This window comes from Protomyctophum parallelum (assembly GCF_964188405.1).
Source record: "Protomyctophum parallelum genome assembly, chromosome: 15".
NCBI lineage: Eukaryota > Metazoa > Chordata > Actinopteri > Myctophiformes > Myctophidae > Protomyctophum > Protomyctophum parallelum.
Genome location: NC_139710.1, coordinates 49,728,301 through 49,748,470, shown reverse-complemented (window position 1 = coordinate 49,748,470; position 20,170 = coordinate 49,728,301). Strand labels below are relative to the sequence as shown.

General features: G+C 42.4%; 1 protein-coding gene across 2 annotated transcripts in view; it reads right to left on the bottom strand.

Moving 5' to 3' along the window:
* Positions 1-452: 452 nt before the first annotated feature.
* Positions 453-20,170, bottom strand: part of golga1 (golgin A1) — a 33,524-nt gene continuing 13,806 nt past the window's right edge. For both annotated transcript variants that reach the window (XM_083784328.1, XM_083784329.1), the window contains 14 exons: positions 19,914-20,009; positions 16,154-16,249; positions 14,523-14,618; positions 13,826-13,978; positions 11,580-11,675; positions 7,975-8,085; positions 7,737-7,839; positions 6,016-6,155; positions 4,594-4,725; positions 3,789-3,848; positions 3,185-3,433; positions 2,994-3,080; positions 2,000-2,548; positions 453-1,927 (listed from right to left, as the gene is read on the bottom strand). In XM_083784328.1, coding sequence (XP_083640454.1) covers positions 2,471-2,548; positions 2,994-3,080; positions 3,185-3,433; positions 3,789-3,848; positions 4,594-4,725; positions 6,016-6,155; positions 7,737-7,839; positions 7,975-8,085; positions 11,580-11,675; positions 13,826-13,978; positions 14,523-14,618; positions 16,154-16,249; positions 19,914-20,009 — 1,497 coding nt within the window. In that variant the 3' untranslated portion in view covers positions 453-1,927; positions 2,000-2,470. The remainder of the gene's footprint in view (positions 1,928-1,999; positions 2,549-2,993; positions 3,081-3,184; positions 3,434-3,788; positions 3,849-4,593; positions 4,726-6,015; positions 6,156-7,736; positions 7,840-7,974; positions 8,086-11,579; positions 11,676-13,825; positions 13,979-14,522; positions 14,619-16,153; positions 16,250-19,913; positions 20,010-20,170) is intronic.

Sequence of the window (20,170 nt, the reverse complement as noted above, 5' to 3'; positions counted from 1 at the left end):
TAAATAATACTAAATTGTTTATAGGGTCAATATAAGTAATATAATATAGCCTTTCCACAGGAGCATCTTTTTATATTTTTCCAAAAAGAATACAAACAGCCAATAGCATATTACAAAGTTATCCCCCTCACTGGGGAAAATTCCGGGAGGAAAAACGGGCACGCACCGGGGTGAGTCTTCTTGTTACCATCTGGGCACCTAGATGTAAAATTGTCAATTTTGTCTAATGTAAAAAAAAAAAAGATATAAATTGTCATAAGTCATGTAAAGTATGTATGATGTGAACATGTACGGCACATCATTATCAGACTTATGCTTTTTTCTTTTTTGGGGGGAAAAAAAAATCCAATTTAACACAGGTCACAAATGCCCACCCTTCCTTGGTTCCTATCTATCCTGTTACCTTTGCAACCAGCTGGCTTATAAAATATGCAGAGTCTTACATTTCACAATCTCGATTTATTATCAATGAATGAAGGGAAACAAACAGAATCATGTGTAGGGCAGTTAAATAATATGACATTGACAATCTGTTGATTGTACAGTATTGTTGCATGGTCTAACATGTAGAAGAATCAAATATGTTGTAAAAGTGCATTGCTTCTTTTATTCTCATGGAGACAGTATAATAAAATCAGTGAAGTCCATTCCTCAAAGAACCAGGGCTAGATGTTCGACATCATTGCATTCAATTATGTGCTTTTTCACTGAATGAAAAATAGTTTCCATTAGAAACGGCCTCAAACGTTGTAATAAACCCCTTTAAACCAGAACAATCGTTATTTTCTGCATAATTGAAACTGGTATGTCAGAGAGCAGACGGGAGCATTTCTGCTTCTTTAAGTCACTGGAAGTCATCGCAGAATCTAGAGCATTCTAGAATGGAAAAGGGAATCTGGAATATTCTAGAACAAGAAAAGACAGGTCTGTTCTGACTGCTTTAAGGGAGTCCAGCAGTAGGCATGCATATTACCCTGGCTTCTTCTCACCAGTGGAAGAATTGTCTCTGAACTCTCACAGAAGTTACAGGAAGCAATGGGTAGTGAGACTGTATGACACCACAACGGCCAGAAACTAAAACAGACAATATTACTGCAACTGGTCACAGCAAACCATTTTACATCCACTGATTTATAAAGTTCTTAATGCATATATACAGTTTTCATATATAAATAGACATATGGAATGTACTCATTTACATCGACACAAGGCAGGTAAAGGTAGGCATGTCCTCCAATCAACAATTTACAAATTAATTTGCTATACTTTCATCGATTTGACATTGCATTCATTACCCAGCTTCTAACCTAAATGCATCTTTATCTCAACGATCCCTACGCCAAAATATGTCTTCAGTCTCGTGAACCCAAAACATTTGAGAATCATAAACCTTCACAGGCTGTCATTAAAATGACACACTTATAAGCCCTTCAATTATAGGCCTTCAAATCTATATATTATATTTTTTAAGATAACAAACCAAAAAGTTTTCATAAAAGTTCCTTCAGAAATCATAGCCTGTACCATTCATTCAGAGAATACTTGATGGGTTAAAGAAACAATACCACGCTTCCTCTGATCAGTAAAGATCCCTTTCGCTAACCCACAGATCATAGGCATTGACCACCACGTTCAACATCTAAGTCAATGGGAAAATATAGGACAATGAAGAACATAAGAAAAAAATATATCCTCACTGTCAAACTCCATGAAAACCGATAGTGTAGTAGAAAGTTAATTGGGATCGTCTAGGATTGATTGATTGGTTTTCAACATAATGTATGATGATAACGGGTGTGGCCAATATATCCATTGTATGCGTGTGTGTGTGTGTGTGTGTGTGTGTGTGTGTGTGTGTGTGTGTGTGTGTGTGTGTGGGGGGGGGGGTCTTATGTGAAATTCCAATGGACTGAACATATACATTTACCTTCCCATAAGGACCAATTCCCATAAGGACCTTCCCATAAGGACCTTCCCATAAGGACCTTCCCATAAGGACCTTCCCATAAGGACCATTGTGAAGCAATCCAGGGTAAACCCATAAGATCAAGACGACAACATTCTTAATCTAAATCCATTATAGTCATTAAATTGTCTTAAAACAGCATCCTTTTAAAATAAAAAGAAAATTATTGTTTGAATGGTTTGAACATTATTGTCCGAATGGTTACTCTTCAAGGTAAGTAAAACCTTTTCTGCTTCCACCGTACATAAAGCAATATCATTACAAAAACAAACGCATTATAAATAAGTGCCACTAAAGCCCCCCTCAGTCCTTTTCCTCAAAAGAATGAGTTACATAGGAAACCGTGTCTGGTTAAAGCTTGGATGGAGTCCTTGTTTGGGCACTGGCAGCACAACGACGGAGAGGTTCAGGAAGGACACATTGTACTTGGAAACAAGTACATATAATATCTCCCTGTCCATTGATCCCCGTCATCACCTAAACAGCCCACGCGTGCGTTCCTCCTCAGCTCCAGTGTGCCGTTCCTGAGATCGAAGGCCGAATAATGCCCTTAGGAGAAGGCTTGGATCCAAACCACGACATCTAAATGGAAAAAGAGAAAAACAAAAATCATTATTTGATCCAATTACAAGTCTATTGTGACAGCTTATTTAGCATGGGTGGCTTTGGCTACGGGAGAAGTATGTATAGAACCGCCTATACATACACATAGTACAACCTTTGGTATTAGTAAATGTATCGAAAACCTGTTTTCCCCTCTTACAATTAGAACAAAATATTTCTTGAGTAAAAGATTTCAGCTTTATTTCAGCACATATTTCTCAGAACTTTAACTACAATTACTTTTCTGCTTTTTCTCAATATAGACAGTAAGAGACAGGAAAAGGCGGACAACAGAGAGCAGGGAAATGACAAAAGGCAAAAAGACTCTCCGGCCGGGAGTTGAAACAGGCCTGGGGACACACTGAAGGAGCCACTTTACACCCATGTGGCACTGATTTAACAACAACACTGTTCCAACACTCACCTTATATTCAATAGTTTGCTTCAGCATGTCCTCTTCTTCACGAGTGAAGTTCAACAACACAGACACTGCTCGCACTAGTTGATATGCCTGAGAAAGTAAGAAATATACACACAGTAAATTCGTAATGCTGCATCTAATGTTCAACATCTATGGATAAACCGCGCACACATGTTGACCTCTTTCTTCTTTACCTCGGCCTCTTTGGACGACATGAACTTGAGGACCACGTGTTTGAGATATTCAAAGTTGATCTCTCTGGAGTCGTTGAGGTCTGAGGTGTTGGTGACCAAGGTGTTGGACGTGGGAGGGCGGGGGACAGCCGAGGTGGGCAGAGGAGGGGCAGAGGCCGGTGGTGGGTCGGGACTGAGTCTCTCCTGCTTATCTGCTCTGACTTCTGGTGCCTTCTCCTTGCCCTCGGCTTCCGTTTCTGGCTTTAGCTTCTGCAAGCGCACGCATTCACAGACGTCATGTTATTATGCTTTTCATTCTTTCTAGGAACATTCCAGGTTTACTGTAATTAACCCATTCTGAACGGGCACCCATTTTGGTGTCGGCATCATGTTATGCTTTAGCTATTTAAAAATAGCAGATCTACAAGCTCGTATCGCGCCACCGAGTGGCGCGATACGAGCTTGTAGGTCTGCTATTTTTTTGAAAAATCGAAGAGCGACTGACATTTTTTTAATCTGATCTCAGGTCAGAATGGGTTCATCAGACCAGCGTGTGTCCGGTGGAAACCTCGTTATGAATCTGATCTCAGGTCAGAATGGGTTAACATTACGCTACATAACTCACCAGCTCCTTCTGAAGAGTTCTCTTGAGCTCTGCTAGCCTCTGCTGCAGCTGCTTTATGGTCTGGCAAGCAAGACAAGAAAACATTTGTTTGCGAGAACATAAACATTTTATCTAACAATATTAGATATTTACAATTTACAATTTAGGCATTTAGCAGACGCTCTTAATCCAGAGCGACTTACATTTAAGCAAGAACAAAAGCATGGGAATACATCACATAAAAGCATTTATCATGAAACATGCGTAAGCTAAGAAGGTAACAGTGGAATATCTATATGATGAAACTATACATACACTATACATATAAACTATACATATTCACTACTATGCTATACATATGTACTATGGCGTGCTATGACTATATACACAATACAATTATAGTGCTGTCTACATAACATGCTATAAGTCTGTGTCAAATGCTATCTAAGCCAACAGAAATGCTATCTAAGGGGTTAGGGTAAGTGCTATGGGCCATGATGGAGTCTGAAAAGGTGGGTTTTCAGGCTACGGCGGAAGATTGGGAGTGATGCTGCAGTTCTGACTGCAATGGGAAGTGCATTCCACAGTTTTGGAGCCAGAAGGGAGAAGAGTTTGGGACGTGTGGAGCGTTGTCCCGGCGTTTTTAGTGAGGGTACTTCCAGCTTCCCTGCGTTGGCTGATCTGAGTGCGCGGGAGGGTTTGTAGGGTTCAATCATACTTGTAAGATATGGGGGAGCCATACCTTTGGTTGCTTTGAATGCCAGCATCAGAGTTTTGTATTCTGTGCGGGATATTAATAGATGCACAAAACATCAAGTAGTCTCACCTTGTTCTTCTCACTCAGCTGTTGCTCCAGTTCTCGGTTGACCTTCTGAATGTGATCAAGGTCATCTACAGTTACACTGCCATTCTGTTCCTGCTCTGGACGGGTCTCTGCCTCCACTTCCAGGTCCGATATCTGGAATAAACACACACACACACACCCACAATTAAACTGCCGTTTGTTTTATTTTATTTTATTAATTCATTTATTTTCAAGCCTTTATTTGACAGAGTCGAGAGACCGGAAATGCAGAGACAGAAAACGCATTTTCAAGTCGGGTTACCATTATTATATATATTTTTTTTACAGGAGAGGAGAGAGAACTCTTTTACAGGACAAACATGTACAATTGGGAAGTGATGACACAAATAAATGAGCAAATTTTGCAAAATAATTGCAACACTATAAAATGTAGTCTGATGGCAACCCACCTGAAAATGCAGTAAACAATATTAGTTACATTAAATTAGACATGTGGTGTGGTGTTATGTGTTAAACTTATCTACCAGGGTGTCCCCACTACTGTAGTCTGTTTTTTTCATATTGGGCATATCATTTTGGAATAAAACAGTTATTATGTATGCATGTATAAATAAGTGTGCATGTGTGCAACAAACCATGTACAACCCAGATTCGGCACAAACAAGGGACTAAATTCTTTTCGCTCCTATGCCACCAAAATGTGGAACGCCCTACCAACAGTCATTAAGACATGTGAATCCCTTGACTCCTTCAAAACCGCTCTCAAAGGGCACCTACGGACGGCTGCATTTCGAAACTGGCCTCTGTAAAATCTGAATCCCCCCACCCCCCCCCCCCATTTTCCCTCACTGTATATTGTATCTTTTCCCTTTTTTTGCTTCCCATATGATGAATTCCTGTTCTGTTCTTTACCTACAGAGAAATGTCTATTTGTATGTCTCTAAATGTTTGTATGTCTTTAAATGTTTTGATGAATTGAACAATGTGGACCCTGTTGTAAACAAGTGTAATGCTTAATTGGGTCGTCCACTCACAGTTGACAGTCTTTGTATTGAGTTCGTGCTTAAAATGTACTGTAAATTCTACAAACTGTTAATAAAGATTTCAATCAATCAATCAAAGTGTGTAGGACTGTGACTGTATGTGTGACCATAATGCATTGCTTTTCTATGTGCCTACTCAAAGCGCTGTACAATGGTCCGTTCATTCATACATTGAAGCCAACGTAGCCAGCGTCCTCACTTCCCACATTTACACATCAATAGTGGCAAACCACTGGAGGTAATGTGGTGTTCAGTGTCTTGCCCAAGGACACTTCGACATGTAGACAGGATTCGAACCGCCGACCCACAGATCATAGGACGACCTGCTCTACCTCCTGAGCCACAGCCGCCCCTGTGTGTGTGTGTGTGTGTGTGTGTGTGTGTGTGTGTGTGTCCCAACCCGTGAATGGCAGGTGTCCAGCTGTTGTGTCTGTGTGAGGACCTCCTCCCTCAGCCTGTCCAGCTGCCGGTCTTTGTCTCGCTCACCGTCCTCCACCTGGAGCTGCAGTCTGTCGTTGTCCTCCTGCACAGCCTGCAGCTCTGCACAACACAAGACAGCAGGAACACTACCAAAATGAGAGCACCATTTAACCCATTCTGACCTGGGATCAGATTCTAAAAACGTCTTCTACATCCTGACAGTTTTCTGAAAAAGCTATGTTTCTATGTCAGTGGTTCTTCGATTTTTCAAAAATAGCAGACCTACAAGCTCGTATCGCGCCACTCGGTGGCGCGATATGAGCTTGTAGATCTGCTATTTTTCAATAGCTAAAGCATAACATGATGCTGACACCAAAATGGGTGCCCGGTCAGAATGGGTTAAAAACTAAACTAAAAGGCCTGAGGTCCATTCCACAAATGCCTTCTGAATCAATAGTTCTCAGGTAAGATTTTTCTAACATGGTAAAAAAAAAAAAAAAAAAAAAAAATAGCAGTTGTACAAGCTCACAGCGAGGCACAAAGTGTCGTGCTGCGAGTGTGTACAGGTTATTTAATAGTCAATGCTAAAATCTGAAATGACACTGCTTTCCTGGTTTTAATGTGTTAAATGAATAAAACATTGGTATGGTAGATTATGTTGATACAATTTCAAATAGCACATCTGGAGCTTCCATTTAGAAACAAACCCTGGTGTCTAGTAGGACATGAACAGGTTTACAATATCAATAAAGTCATTTGAAGCAAACTAAACACTGAATTGGATACTAGATGAACCACCATATATTTGCACTGTACAGACATCGTTGCAATTACCTCTCTCTGCCAGGAGAGGGAGACATTATACATAAGCTTAAGGAGGACAGCTTTAAAGGTATATTCAGTGATTTCACTCAAAAAACCTTAGGTTTCGTTTTTGGCTGTGGGACCCAGCTTTTCGTCCAATCAGGATAGAGAGTCAAAAACGAAACCTAAGGTTTTTTGACCCCCAGGGGTTAACTGGGGACAGGGAGGAACTCCTTATATGGTCAGCACACTCTATAGTAGGGAGGATTATCACAACAAAACAAAAGAATAAGTGATATTTGAATTAAGTGAAATCACTGAATATACCTTTAATATAATATTCTGCAATTCTGTGGATTCAAATAGCTTACATTTTTGTAAGCTTAGCTCGAAAACAGACTGAATTTCAACTAATGAAGAGCTTATAAAATAGAAATGAAATGAAAGCCTACTGCCTTTAACCATTATCATCGGCATTGTAAATAATAAAAATAGCAGATAATGTGCTGTATGTTGTGCATATATATATATATATATAGTGTATTTGCATAGTTTTTTATTTAAATAGGGCTTACTGTAAGTGTTTAACCCATTCTGACCGGGCACCCATTTTGGTGTCAGCATCATGTTATGCTTTAGCTATTGAAAAATAGCAGATCTACAAGCTCATATCGCGCCACCGAGTGGCGCGATACGAGCTTGTAGGTCTGCTATTTTTGAAAAAAATCGAAGAACGACTGACATTTTTAGAATCTGATCTCAGGTCAGAATGGGTTCATCAGACCAGTGTGTGTCCTAGTGGAAACCTCGTATGAATCTGATCTCAGGTCAGAATGGGTTAAGGTGTGTGTGTGTGTGTCCTTGCGTGTGACTGTAAGTGTGTAAGGCTGCGTATACCATTGTGTCGTGTTTTCAGGTCTTCCTCTTTCAGTCTCAGCTGCTCTGTGACATTGGCCAGTTCCTTCTCTATGTTTTGAAGAGACGTCGTCAGCTCTCCAACCTGTGAAATGAAAAAGTGAATACAAAAAAGTATATATATATATATATGTATATCATGAAAGGGTCATTTATGATTTGTTGAACGATCGCCGAAAATGTAGAACATCGTCTGCATACTTTTAAAACGGTGACAAACCTCCTCTGTATGCCTAATGACCTGGAGTTGGAGTTCCTCCTTCTGTCGTCTGGTGTCCTCCAGTGCTTTGGCTATCTCCACACTCACAGTCTGCCGGCTGCTCAGCTCCGCCTGAGGGGACACACACACACACACACACACACACACACACACACACACACACACACACAGGGGACCAGGGAAGTGCACACAGACATCAAAGGGGGCTTCAGCCCCTGCCCTTTTACCCGTCTGTAAAAACAACAACACCATGAATGCAGCGTTTACTGTACGGTAAAATTAATGCAAATGCCTCTCCTTTCCATGCCGGAAGGCAGCATACTGGAGAATTGCGTTTATTTCCGAAGTCTCCTGAACTTGAACAGCATTTGCAAACAACTAATTTGTTTAGGAATCTAGCTAGAAATGTAGAAATGTTTAGGAAACTACAGAGTGCTGGGCTGAAACTAGCTACAGAGTGCTGGGCTGAGCCCAAAGCTACAGAGTGCTGGGCTGAGCCCAAAGCTACAGAGTGCTGGGCTGAGCCCAAAGCTACAGAGTGCTGGGCTGAGCCCAAAGCTACAGAGTGCTGGGCTGAGCCCAAAGCTACAGAGTGCTGGGCTGAGCCCCGAAAATAAAAATAGCTGATCTACAGATATCTGATATTTTTGTGCCCTCTTACGGGATTTCAGCCCCTGCCCCTCTAACCCTCTCTGCACGTCCCTGTTGGAGACCTCAGACAGACAGACAGACAGACAGACACGTCCCTGTTGGGGACCTCAGACAGACAGACACGTCCCTGTTGGGGACCTCAGACAGACAGACAGACAGACAGACAGACACGTCCCTGTTGGGGACCTCAGACAGACAGACAGACAGACAGACAGACACGTCCCTGTTGGGGACCTCAGACAGACAGACAGACAGACAGACACGTCCCTGTTGGAGACCTCAGACAGACAGACAGACAGACAGACAGACAGACACGTCCCTGTTGGGGACCTCAGACAGACAGACAGACAGACAGACAGACAGACACGCTCTATTGCTCCCCATGGTTTTTTTATGCATTGGATCCACTTTTTCAGGACAACACGGTTACAGATCTGCTTCACAAAACCGATGTGGCCTCTGACGCTGTAGATGTGCACAGGTAACACAGATTAGATGTGCACAGCTAACACAGATTCACACCTCTGACGCTGTAATGTGCACAGGTAACACAGATTAGATGTAGATGTGCACAGGTAACACAGATTAGATGTAGATGTGCACAGGTAACACAGATTCTGGCTCATGTCATCTAATTCCTCTCCCCAATTTCTATATACGGCCACGGCTGTCTCATAATGAGGACAACCAAAGCTCTCATCTGTCTCATAATGAGGACAACCAGAGCTCTCATCTGTCTCATAATGAGGACAACCAAAGCTCTCATCTGTCTCATAATGAGGACAACCAAAGCTCTCATCTGTCTCATAATGAGGACAACCAAAGCTCTCATCCGTCTCATAATGAGGACAACCAAAGCTCTCATCTGTCTCATAATGAGGACAACCAGAGCTCTCATCTGTCTCATAATGAGGACAACCAAAGCTCTCATCTGTCTCATAATGAGGACAACCAAAGCTCTCATCTGTCTCATAATGAGGACAACCAAAGCTCTCATCTGTCTCATAATGAGGACAACCAAAGCTCTCATCTGTCTCATAATGAGGACAACCAAAGCTCTCATCCGTCTCATAATGAGGACAACCAAAGCTCTCATCTGTCTCATAATGAGGACAACCAGAGCTCTCATCTGTCTCATGAGGACAACCAGAGCTCTCATCCGTCTCATAATGAGGACAACCAAAGCTCTCATCTGTCTCATAATGAGGACAACCAAAGCTCTCATCTGTCTCATAATGAGGACAACCAAAGCTCTCATCTGTCTCATAATGAGGACAACCAGAGCTCTCATCTGTCTCATAATGAGGACAACCAAAGCTCTCATCTGTCTCATAATGAGGACAACCAGAGCTCTCATCTGTCTCATAATGAGGACAACCAAAGCTCTCATGTGTCTCATAATGAGGACAACCAAAGCTCTCATCTGTCTCATAATGAGGACAACCAAAGCTCTCATCTGTCTCATAATGAGGACAACCAGAGCTCTCATCTGTCTCATAATGAGGACAACCAAAGCTCTCATCTGTCTCATAATGAGGACAACCAAAGCTCTCATCTGTCTCATAATGAGGACAACCAAAGCTCTCATCTGTCTCATAATGAGGACAACCAAAGCTCTCATCTGTCTCATAATGAGGACAACCAAAGCTCTCATCTGTCTCATAATGAGGACAACCAAAGCTCTCATCTGTCTCATAATGAGGACAACCAGAGCTCTCATCTGTCTCATAATGAGGACAACCAAAGCTCTCATCTGTCTCATAATGAGGACAACCAAAGCTCTCATCTGTCTCATAATGAGGACAACCAGAGCTCTCATCTGTCTCATAATGAGGACAACCAAAGCTCTCATCTGTCTCATAATGAGGACAACCAGAGCTCTCATCTGTCTCATAATGAGGACAACCAAAGCTCTCATCTGTCTCATAATGAGGACAACCAAAGCTCTCATCTGTCTCATAATGAGGACAACCAAAGCTCTCATCTGTCTCATAATGAGGACAACCAAAGCTCTCATCTGTCTCATAATGAGGACAACCAGAGCTCTCATCTGTCTCATAATGAGGACAACCAAAGCTCTCATCTGTCTCATAATGAGGACAACCAAAGCTCTCATCTGTCTCATAATGAGGACAACCAAAGCTCTCATCTGTCTCATAATGAGGACAACCAAAGCTCTCATCTGTCTCATAATGAGGACAACCAGAGCTCTCATCTGTCTCATAATGAGGACAACCAAAGCTCTCATCTGTCTCATAATGAGGACAACCAAAGCTCTCATCTGTCTCATAATGAGGACAACCAGAGCTCTCATCTGTCTCATAATGAGGACAACCAAAGCTCTCATCTGTCTCATAATGAGGACAACCAAAGCTCTCATCTGTCTCATAATGAGGACAACCAGAGCTCTCATCTGTCTCATAATGAGGACAACCAAAGCTCTCACGGATGTTGGAGAAAAATCCAATAAGCAATAAAGCAACGCAAGAATTTGTGGAGGGAGCTGAATGTTATTTCCTGAAACAAAACGATGTCTGAACTCTGAACGTGTACGTTCTTTAACCACTTTAAGCCTAGCATGTTATTCTGGAGCGAACATTAGACAAAAATGGAAGGCCATTTTGGGGGCGCAGAGATTTGGTGTACACAGAAGAAAGGGCCAGCCCAGATCCAGTTAACCCATTCTGAACGGGCACCCATTTTGGTGTTGGCATCATGTCGTGCTTTAGCTATTGAAAAATAGCAGATCTACAAGCTCATATCGCGCCACCGAGTGGCGCGATACGAGCTTGTAGGTCTGCTATTTTTTAAAAATCGAAGAGCGACTGACATTTTTTAGAATCTGATCTCAGGTCAGAATGGGTTCGTCAGACCAGTGTGTGTCCGGCGGAAACCTCGTATGAATCTGATCTCAGGTCAGAATGGGTTAACTAAATCCAGACCGTGTCTTGTACCTTAGCCCCCTCAAGGTCCTCTGTTCTTCGTCTCAGAGCCTCCTCTGCCTCGTCCCTCCCGTGGAGCAGGGATGACCTCTCCTGCTCCAGCTCACTCTAAAAACACACACAGAGACATTGTTAAACCATTCTGACCTGAGATCAGATTCATACGAGGTTTCCACTGGGACACACACTGGTCTGATTAACCCATTCTGACCTGAGATCATATTCTAAAAATGTCAGTCGCTCTTCGATTTTTTTTTCAAAAATAGCAGACCTACACGCTCGTAGCGCGCCACTCGGTGGCGCGATATGAGCTTGTAGATCTGCTATTTTTCAATAGCTAAAGCACAACATGATGCCGACACCAAAATGGGTGCCCGGTCAGAATGGGTTAAAGGCCAAATGCATAATTAATTAAGACATAGTCTAGGACTTTGAACAATGTTTCATCGTGCAAAGACTGACAGTACATGTTGTACTGCTGCTGTAGTTAACCTGAATAAGTAACTTGAATAAGTGGGGGGAAATGGAAAAGAAGGCATAGCGTGCAGACAGGGTTAATACAGTGTATAAGTACAGGTTGCGGGCATAGTACACTGTGTGCGTCGTCGTTTGCCTTTACATAGTCCAGTTGTGATGCGACTTTCAACATGGTCTTGATACATTTCCAACACTTAGCCATTTGTAAAAGCACTGCTTTCCATAGCTTGTCTCAAAAGAAAAGGAAGTAAAAGACAGCACGTGGGAAACAGCTCCAAGGGCCTTTCAAACGCGAAGCGATATAAACGTGCCTATACTGTAGTTCATTATATAAACGTGCCTATACTGTAGTTCATTATATAAACGTGCCTATACTGTAGTTCATTATATAAACGTGCCTATACTGTAGTTCATTATATAAACGTGCCTATACTGTAGTTCATTATATAAACGTGCCTATACTGTAGTTCATTATATAAACATGCCTATACTGTAGTTCATTTTAACGTGAAGCGATATAAACGTGCCTATACTGTAGTTCATTATATAAACGTGCCTATACTGTAGTTCATTTTAACGTGAAGCGATATAAACGTGCCTATACTGTAGTTCATTATATAAACGTGCCTATACTGTAGTTCATTATATAAACGTGCCTATACTGTAGTTCATTATATAAACGTGCCTATACTGTAGTTCATTATACAAACGTGCCTATACTGTAGTTCATTTTAACGTGAAGCGATATAAACATGCCTATACTGTAGTTCATTTTAACGTGAAGCGATATAAACATGCCTATACTGTAGTTCATTTTAACGTGAAGCGATATAAACATGCCTATACTGTAGTTCATTATACAAACGTGCCTATACTGTAGTTAATTGTAACGTGAAGCGATATAAACGTGCCTATACTGTAGTTAATTTTAACGTGAAGCGATATAAACGTGCCTATACTGTAGTTCATTATATAAACGTGCCTATACTGTAGTTCATTATATAAACATGCCTATACTGTAGTTCATTATACAAACGTGCCTATACTGTAGTTAATTGTAACGTGAAGCGATATAAACATGCCTATACTGTAGTTCATTTTAACGTGAAGCGATATAAACGTGCCTATACTGTAGTTCATTTTAACGTGAAGCGATATAAACGTGCCTATACTGTAGTTCATTTTAACGTGAAGCGATATAAACGTGCCTATACTGTAGTTCATTTTAACGTGAAGCGATATAAACGTGCCTATACTGTAGTTCATTTTAACGTGAAGCGATATAAACGTGCCTATACTGTAGTTCATTTTCAATGAGACCTACGTTTCTGCGTGGAGCAGATCAGATTCATACGAGGTTTTCCACTGGACACACACTGGTCTGATTTAACCCATTCTGACCTGAGATCAGATTCTAAAAAAATGTCAGTCATTCTCTTCGATTTAAAAAAAATAGCAGACCTACAAGCTCGTAGCGCGCCACTCGGTGGCGCGCTACGAGCTTGTAGGTCTGCTATTTTTCAATAGCTAAAGCATAACATGATGCCGACACCAAAATGGGTGCCCGTTCAGAATGGGTTAAAATATCATTAGGTGAAAATATAACTTCATTTGAGCCCTGAGGCCGATATCAAATTTGCGTGGAAGGTCCTAAATCAGCTATATGGTGCAACGAATGGACTGAAATGGACAGATAAGACGTCACTATAATTATAATAAATAGTCATTATTATAATAATAAATATAAAACATCAGAACTGAAGATGAGAAGCAGGACTCACAATCCTGACGTTAAGAGTCGTCTGTTGCTCATGGGTTTCCTTTCGTAGAGACGTAAGCTCCTCCTGAAGGCGTCCTGCCCGGTCCTGGCCGTGCTGCTGTGCTAAAGACACCTTCTCCTCTAGACTGCTCTTCTCCACGGCCCACTCTGCTTTCTGGAGGAACACACACACACACACACACACACACACACACACACACACACACACACACACACTCATCAGTTACTCAGCTCTCTCAGACGTTCTCGCGGATCACAGGCTTTTGTGTGTATATTTTTAATTAACCCCATTCTGACCTGAGATCAGATTCATACGAGGTTTCCACTGGACACACACTGGTCTGATGAACCCATTCTGACCTGAGATCAGATTCATAGGAGGTTTCCACTGGACACACACTGGTCTGATGAACCCATTCTGACCCGAGATCAGATTCTAAAATAATGTCAGTCGTTCTTAGATTTTTTTCAAAAACTAGCAGACCTACAAGCTCGTAGCGCGCCACTCGGTGGCGCGCTACGAGCTTGTAGATCTGCTATTTTTCCAATAGCTAAAGCATAACATGATGCAGACACCAAAATGGGTTCCCGTTCAGAATGAGTTAAATAAAAAAAACTAAATCTAACATACATTTTAGATTCATCATTCATTATGAAATTCCCATACTATAAATGTAATAAATCCATTCCATACTCACCAGTTTATGCATATGTTCCTGTTGTTCTATGACCTGCTGCTCTGAACTCCCGAGTCCCTTATTAGCTTCTTGCACTTGCTGTTCCAGACCAGCTATCTGTGAAAGACAACGATGAAATGTGCAGCACTAACTGTCCAACTACATGCTACCAGGGTTAACCGATTCAGTGGTGTCCTAACTAAACCATGGGCCACGGCACAACTGGTCCACATTGCAATATACTGTATATAAAACTACACAAGCAGTTATGGATATATGTTTTAACTAGGGCCGGGACTAATTGCGATTAATTTAGATTAATTAACTACAGAAACATTAATCGCGATTAACTACAGATAAATTAATCGCACCTTTTTTTTCACCGGGGAACGTTTCTCACTGGGCGCTTTTCTATAGTACTGAAAACTGGAAATAATAAAAAGTCACCCCATTTTGTGTTGCCTAGAACTGGAGGTCTGACAAAAAACAGCAACAATATGAAGTAAGTACAGCTTTGTGATGTCACTGAGATGTACTTGTTACTGTTACTATTTTTTTTTTCAGACCTCCAGTTCGAGGCAACACAGAATGGGGTGACTTTTTATTATTATTTCCACAACAGGTATATTAATGACAGTAAAATGTTGAAAATGAGTGGTATCCTGTAGTCACTATTCGTTGATTCACTGGGATACCAAAAAACATTAAAAAAAAAGGTTTCTCGCTGTTCTCGGGTTGAATATTGATATGCGATTAAAATGCGATTAATCTAGATTAATTAATCGCAAAGCCTCTGATTAATTAGATTAAATTTTTTAATCGAGTCCCAGCTCTAGTTTTAACCCATTCTGACCTGAGATCAGATTCATACGAGGTTTCCACTGGACACACACTGGTCTGATGAACCCATTCTGACCTGAGATCAGATTCTAAAAATGTCAGTCGTTCTTCGATTTTTCAAAAAATAGCAGACCTACAAGCGCCACCGAGTTGCGCGATATGAGCTTGTAGATCTGCTATTTTTCAATAGCTAAAGCATAACATGATGCTGACACCAAAATGGGTGCCCGGTCAGAATAACATAAAATTCATCTTTTTTAATTTCTTGTGTGTTTTTGGGGCTCCCATATGTGTTTTCTATCCCCACAAATAACCAATTTTGAACAATCAGGCTTTCATATCATATCAGGTGTTTTAATGGAAATTGCTCTCAGGAACAGCTCAACTGATTTTGGCCTCATCGTGATGTCATCAATGTCACCCTACTTATATAATTCCTCCTCTTCTTCAGTCTTCAGTTCCAAATTTGCATTTCCACTTTGTTTACAATGTCCACCATTGTTGATTTTCCAAGCTGGCATGGAATGGAAACAAGCCTGGGTTTATCTAGCATCAGTATTATAATGACTCAAATATTAAATAATCTGCATATCAGCACACCTCAGGACAGTGTGGTACTGCAGCTAAAACTGCTTTCAAAGTCCAGAAAGAAATGACAAGGCCTGGTTATATCAGAGTGGTGACTGAGGCTCAAACCATTAGAAATAACTTTGAGGGACATAGACAATATGATATTAAATATTAAAAGCAGTTTTAAAATGCATGTTATTTGCGCTTTAATGTACTGCATCAGCAATATTGTCCTTACTTACTTGTGCGTCTGTTCGCTCTCTGTAGGCTTTGGACGACTCGTCCTTGTGCCGTAGAAGTGTTTGTAGCTCAGTGACACTACAGTTGGTTCTGAATATCTGTGGTGCAAGAAGATGTGTTAACAATTTACAATTTAGGCATTTAGCAGACGCTCTTAATCCAGAGCGACTTACATTTAAGCAAGAACAAAAGCATGGGAATACATCACATAAAAGCATTTATCATGAAACATGCGTAAGCTAAGAAGGTAACAGTGGAATATCTATATGATGAAACTATACATACACTATACATAATAAACTATACATATTCACTACTATGCTATACATATGTACTATGGCGTGCTATGACTATATACAATACAATTATAGTGCTGTCTACATAACATGCTATAAGTCTGTGTCAAATGCTATCTAAGCCAACAGAAATGCTATCTAATAGGGGATTCACACTGAGACGGACTGAATCCGTTTAATTGGAACCGTTTCCGAATACGGTTGCCTGGTCCCCGATGGCCATGATTCACATTGCCCGAGATTCAACAGCGCACCCGGGTACACTTGCATAACACACTTTAATCCTCCTGATGACGGTGTGCTTGATGGCTGGCGCGCACGGACACTGACCATCAACTCTGCGACATTGTCTCAAATGAATCCAGACACACTGAATTGCATTGCCTCTTTGGCTTTTTGCCGTTATACTACTTGTCAGCCTGCCTGCTATTCACTGTGTCAGTTCTGTGCTCCAGTGTATTAGTTTGCTATGGATTCTACTTTAGCATTATTATTATTATTTTGTTTTACTTTGGAAACTGTGCCAAGCAAAGCCCAAGAGCCACGTGTAGTCCGCAGAATAAGATCAGCGCGGTGCTGCGCGTATAAGCAGATTCAACAGGAGAAGGGCGGCGTTGAGAAATGCGCTGGTGTTACGCATCGTGCAGAGGCTGTGTTTTTTTTTGTTGACGCTTGGCTCGTCGACTGCATGCATTCACATTGGAACGATCCGTATCTGAATACACTTCAACGGTCCAGAGACCCTCCCCCCATGCGGTCCCGGGGACGGTTGGGCGATCCGCTCCCGGGAACGGTACGCATCATTCACACTACCACAACATCTGCCAAGTGGTCCCGAGTGCGCACCCGGGACCATAGTGTGAATCCCCTATAAGGGGTTAGGGTAAGTGCTATGGGCCATGATGGAGTCTGAAAAGGTGGGTTTTCAGGCTACGGCGGAAGATTGGGAGTGATGCTGCAGTTCTGAAGAGTCCACTGGGCAGTGTATGATTGATACAGACCATGGGTGGAATGTCATTATATGATTATACTCTTTGCGCATGGATTCATTTATTATACATGGGGAACACATTTACGATAAGCATTGTGTCATTTTTCTTTTAGTGTTAAACCTTAGTCTTAGTTGATTCCCTCTGTGTTTCGTAGTTAGACAAAAAGAGAACTTGAAATCCCCCGATTCTCTTCTAGAGGCTGTGACTAACCTGTGCCTGTAGAGGCTGTGACTAACCTGTGTCTGTAGAGGCTGTGACTAACCTGTGTCTGTAGAGGCTGTGACTAACCTGTGTCTGTAGAGGCTGTGACTAACCTGTGTCTGTAGAGGCTGTGACTAACCTGTGTCTGTAGAGACTGTGACTAACCTGTGCCTGTAGAGGCTGTGACTAACCTGTGTCTGTAGAGGCTGTGACTAACCTGTGCCTGTAGAGGCTGTGACTAACCTGTGTCTGTAGAGGCTGTGACTAACCTGTGCCTGTAGAGGCTGTGACTAACCTGTGTCTGTAGAGGCTGTGACTAACCTGTGCCTGTGGAGGCTGTGACTAACCTGTGCCTGTAGAGGCTGTAACTAACCTGTGTCTGTAGAGGCTGTGACTAACCTGTGCCTGTAGAGGCTGTAACTAACCTGTGTCTGTAGAGGTTGTGACTAACCTGTGTCTGTAGAGGCTGTGACTAACCTGTGTCTGTAGAGGCTGTGACTAACCTGTGTCTGTAGAGGCTGTGACTAACCTGTGCCTGTAGAGGCTGTAACTAACCTGTGTCTGTAGAGGCTGTGACTAACCTGTGTCTGTAGAGGCTGTGACTAACCTGTGTCTGTAGAGGCTGTGACTAACCTGTGTCTGTAGAGGCTGTGACTAACCTGTGCCTGTAGAGGCTGTGACTAACCTGTGTCTGTAGAGGCTGTGACTAACCTGTGCCTGTAGAGGCTGTGACTAACCTGTGTCTGTAGAGGCTGTGACTAACCTGTGTCTGTAGAGGCTGTGACTAACCTGTGTCTGTAGAGAGCTGTGACTAACCTGTGTCTGTAGAGGCTGTAACTAACCTGTGTCTGTAGAGGTTGTGACTAACCTGTGCCTGTAGAGGCTGTGACTAACCTGTGTCTGTAGAGGCTGTGACTAACCTGTGTCTGTAGAGGCTGTGACTAACCTGTGTCTGTAGAGGCTGTGACTAACCTGTGCCTGTAGAGGCTGTGACTAACCTGTGTCTGTAGAGGCTGTGACTAACCTGTGTCTGTAGAGGCTGTGACTAACCTGTGTCTGTAGAGGCTGTGACTAACCTGTGCCTGTAGAGGCTGTGACTAACCTGTGTCTGTAGAGGCTGTGACTAACCTGTGTCTGTAGAGGCTGTGACTAACCTGTGCCTGTAGAGAGCTGTGACTAACCTGTGTCTGTAGAGGCTGTGACTAACCTGTGTCTGTAGAGGCTGTGACTAACCTGTGTCTGTAGAGGCTGTGACTAACCTGTGTCTGTAGAGGCTGTGACTAACCTGTGTCTGTAGAGGCTGTGACTAACCTGTGCCTGTAGAGGCTGTGACTAACCTGTGCCTGTAGAGGCTGTGACTAACCTGTGCCTGTAGAGGCTGTGACTAACCTGTGTCTGTAGAGGCTGTGACTAACCTGTGTCTGTAGAGACTGTGACTAACCTGTGTCTGTAGAGGCTGTGACTAACCTGTGTCTGTAGAGGCTGTGACTAACCTGTGTCTGTAGAGGCTGTGACTAACCTGTGTCTGTAGAGACTGTGACTAACCTGTGTCTGTGGAGGCTGTGACTAACCTGTGTCTGTAGAGGCTGTGACTAACCTGTGTCTGTGGAGGCTGTGACTAACCTGTGTCTGTAGAGGCTGTGACTAACCTGTGCCTGTAGAGGCTGTAACTAACCTGTGTCTGTAGAGGCTGTGACTAACCTGTGTCTGTAGAGGCTGTGACTAACCTGTGTCTGTAGAGGCTGTGACTAACCTGTGTCTGTAGAGGCTGTGACTAACCTGTGTCTGTAGAGGCTGTGACTAACCTGTGCCTCTAGAGGCTGTGACTAACCTGTGTCTGTAGAGGCTGTGACTAACCTGTGTCTGTAGAGGCTGTGACTAACCTGTGTCTGTAGAGGCTGTGACTAACCTGTGTCTGTAGAGGCTGTGACTAACCTGTGTCTGTAGAGGCTGTGACTAACCTGTGTCTGTAGAGGCTGTGACTAACCTGTGCCTGTAGAGGCTGTGACTAACCTGTGTCTGTAGAGGCTGTGACTAACCTGTGTCTGTAGAGACTGTGACTAACCTGTGTCTGTAGAGGCTGTGACTAACCTGTGTCTGTAGAGGCTGTGACTAACCTGTGCCTCTAGAGGCTGTGACTAACCTGTGTCTGTAGAGGCTGTGACTAACCTGTGTCTGTAGAGGCTGTGACTAACCTGTGTCTGTAGAGGCTGTGACTAACCTGTGTCTGTGGAGGCTGTGACTAACCTGTGTCTGTAGAGGCTGTGACTAACCTGTGTCTGTAGAGAGCTGGTGTTGTCTGCGTGGTTTGTCCGTGCCTGCACAAGTTCCATCCTGGCCTCATCTAGTCTCTGCGCCAACGTGGACTTCTGTAAAAGCCAAGAACAAAACGAAGAAATACAACAGTCAGAAGCACATTAAATTCATCATTACTAGAGCTGGGACTCGATTAAAAAAATTAATCTAATTAATCAGAGGCTTTGCGATTAATTAATCTAGATTAATCGCATTTTAATCGCATATCAATATT